Consider the following 3492-nt stretch of genomic DNA (forward strand, 5'->3'; position numbering starts at 1 on the left):
ACAAACATTCCTCATCTAAGGACAATCAGAATCTTCCTTACAACAACAGTTAGCTTTACTCATTGTTGACCACCTGGATCTTCTCCTGACTATAACTAGTCATGAAGAAAGACAAAGAGAAGAGACAGCCAGACAGCAACGACAACAAGAAGAAAGAGACAGTACTCCTCTCATGAGAGACTAGGATTTGGTGTGGACCATCTTCTAGAACCTTCTTTTTGAACGATCATCAAGTCATCAATTTACGCACACTAGTGAGCAGCCTTGTTATGGTGTATCCATGGCAACCAGATTATTACCAACCAGTCATACCATGCATATAGGAAACATACATGAAATGGCTTATCCAAGTGGCCAACAATTGGAACCTCCTTTGTTCCCACGTCAACTTGGCCTCCTATTCCTCCACACAGTCCACACATAGTTTTTATCATCCATCCTTTTCCCAACCGAATGATTCTGATAGTTCATGGACACATCCTTCCTGTTCTTCATTTCCTCTTTCTCCTCAATCTTATCCACCTCTCCTCAATTATCAGCGTTTTCCTCCACCCACGGAACAATATTTATCAGAAAAACAGAGCATCCTCGACTCACTCACAACCAGTATGGCGGCCATACAATGATGCCCACTCTCCTCCATCTTCACACCACCATCATCCCTCTCTTCATAACCTTGCCATACCAGATCAACACATCCAGTTTTACAGGACAACCTAGTACTTCATTCTTGGTTGGACAGCTGCTGGAAAATATCATTTAATAAATAGAGTTTTTGTATATTTATTATTTATCCAATTTTTAGAGATATTTTAAACCTTGGTATTTGTTTATGGTATATATTATTATATGCAATAAAATTTAAAACATCTTTCTTGTTATTCTGCAGGTTTGTAAATATTTTTAAATTACTCAAACATTAATTTAATTCATTAACTATCAACAGAGAACACACCTCTTATTAGAGACTAATTCAGACATGCCTTATGTTCTAATAAGCACACAAATTCGTCTCGAAAACGGACCTACGATTTGTGGAGATGAAAAAAGTGATCCTGACCTCATGGAATACTTAGGTGCCGAATTAGTTCAAGAATCTGGTAATCCTTTGTAAGTACCCCTTGAACAATTCCACCCAATTATTTATTTATTTATTTATTTTTATTTATTTATTCATTTATGTGGTGTATAATTATAATGCATGATTTTTTTCTTTAGCAAAATTTACAGATGTCCTGATCCTCCTCGGATTGTCTTAAACAAATTGGAGTCATGTGATTATCATGTGATTGGTATGACTGGTGTAGGACAGACTTGTATCTGGACTTTGTATAAGAAATAATTAAACTCAAACTATTTTGTTTTGTGGTAATGTTAAGAGTATAGATTATTTTAGCAAATATTGATCATCAAAATAAGTTAGGAATCTATTGTTATTCTGAGGTAAACTTCCAGACTGTTTTGCTGTAGTACTTCTCTCCAGGACGCACAAGAGTGGAGGGAAAATTTGGCTAAAGAAAAAAATTAGTTTAATCTTTTTTTTTCTAATCTCTTTCTCTGCCCACATACCTGATTAATAGCATCTGGATGTTTCTGAGTTTCAAGACACAGACCAGTATATTTCAGAATAGGTTTTCCATCCAGTCCATTATAAGAACCATCGAGGTACCCTCCTTGATACAGCTGAACGCAGGGCTGATTAGTATAGACCTCAAGTATATTGTGAGTGGTTGCTCCTGTAATCTATATAACAAAATTAACAATTAATTGTTAGGGGTGAACGTACTTAGCGGCAAAGTGAAGAGTATTATCAGCTGGATATATTGGTGCAGAATTAAGACAGAAGTTATTATCATAACCAACATCAGACACTTCAGTATAGCGCTCACGTATACTATGAGGTGTACGGAAATCAAGTGGTGTCCCTTCAACACTAGCTATCTCTCCTATAAAAATGTATTACCTCAGTGTGTTTGTTGCTATGGTTACTTACCAGTAGGAATATGTCCTTCTCCAACAGGAGTGTATTTGTCAGCATTAAGTATAAGGACATGATCAAGTATATCTCCCTGATTGGAAGATAAAGAAGATATTGTTAGGAACATATCTTAAATAGATACCTTCCCAGCTAGATTGAAATAGCAATGATTGGTCAGATTAATGGGTGTCGGAGCATCTGTGGTAGCACAATATTCCAAGCAAATTTCATTGTCCTCTGTAACAGTGTAGGTAGCTATAACTTCAACCTCACCAGGATAACCCTGATCTTTATCAGGACTAATTAGTTTGTATGTCACAGTAGTATTTGTATAGGATTGGACTGTCCAGTTGGCCTATAAAACGAAACAACACCTATCATCTGTTGATCTATTTGTCCTACTTTATTAAATCCTATAGCACCTCCATGTAAATGGTTTGGAGGAGCATTAGCAGAGATATGATACACTTGACCATTGATAGTAAATTGAGCATTAGCAGTTCGGTTTGTACAACGACCAACAGTGCATCCAATATAAGGAGCATTAGTTTCATAATCTAATAGAAAACATTGTTGTAATTGGTTTAATTTTTACAAAAGTATAAATATTTTTCGCAACAAACCTGCTAAATTTTCAAAACCAAGTGCTACCTGTGTCCTAAGTGGGATAGGATATTGTAATCCTTTCAATGCACAACACTTTCAATACATATTTAGTACTCACCCATTAGGTAATTTGATGCCAACAATAACTCCACCTTGTGATGTAGTAGTTACTGCAAAACCTTTAGAATTAGTTAGTGTTATAACAGTGGCAGACATTTTGCAAGCTTACAAATTATGGGTGTGTTAACAGCTGAATAAATTAATAATTTATATTTCTTGACAAAATATTGTGTAAGAAATCTACAATTGTACACAAATTAATTTGTCATGTCCTTCTCCATTTTTCAAAGCTATCTAATGTTTAGAGTGTGTACTTTATGAACCATTTTGAAAGTGAGAGGTTATCAAGTAGCTTAAAAAAATTAACTTACTTTTTATGAGATTTTTTGTGGTCCCTATAAAATTAAAATAATATAAAATTTATTATAATTAGTAGTGTTGTTTTAGTTTGCTCAAATTGATCTAGATTTATTTTTGTCCATTAAAAATATATTATTTTAACAGTCTTTTTAATGCTGCAACTGCTATCGTTAATGAGATTCATAGGCGAACACAGCGCGCCCCACAAGAGCATGAAGACAAAATCTGACGTACATATAAAAAGAAACTGAAACAGTCATGAGTGCCAGTGTGTTGTGGGCCAGCGTTCTGCAATGCATCAGACCTCTGAGATGGTTACCAGCATACTCTACGGAGTATCCGAAAGGCCGACTAGGATAGGGCTGGTAGTCTCCCTTTAAACGAGATGAGGCTGGTGTATTTGTGGTCCCGGTTCCTGAATGCGAAATTCCCTAAGAGCTGGAATCCCGTACGGCTGGTTTTAAGTTAGGGCGACGCTCCAGCCAGGA

The 3492-nt window shown here is 36.0% G+C and overlaps 1 protein-coding gene across 1 annotated transcript; it reads right to left on the minus strand.

The window, feature by feature from the left end:
- Positions 1-1433: 1433 nt before the first annotated feature.
- Positions 1434-2800, minus strand: LOC121392759 (galactose mutarotase-like). Its single transcript, XM_041523849.1, has 4 exons — positions 2703-2800; positions 2121-2277; positions 1570-1743; positions 1434-1511 (listed from the first exon to the last, which is right to left on the minus strand). The coding sequence occupies exons 1-4, from the start codon at positions 2798-2800 to the stop codon at positions 1434-1436; spliced, it is 507 nt and encodes a 168-aa protein (XP_041379783.1).
- Between the last annotated feature and the right edge of the window lie 692 nt (positions 2801-3492).

Source organism: Gigantopelta aegis, unplaced genomic scaffold, assembly GCF_016097555.1.
Source record: "Gigantopelta aegis isolate Gae_Host unplaced genomic scaffold, Gae_host_genome ctg4436_pilon_pilon, whole genome shotgun sequence".
Taxonomy (NCBI): domain Eukaryota; kingdom Metazoa; phylum Mollusca; class Gastropoda; order Neomphalida; family Peltospiridae; genus Gigantopelta; species Gigantopelta aegis.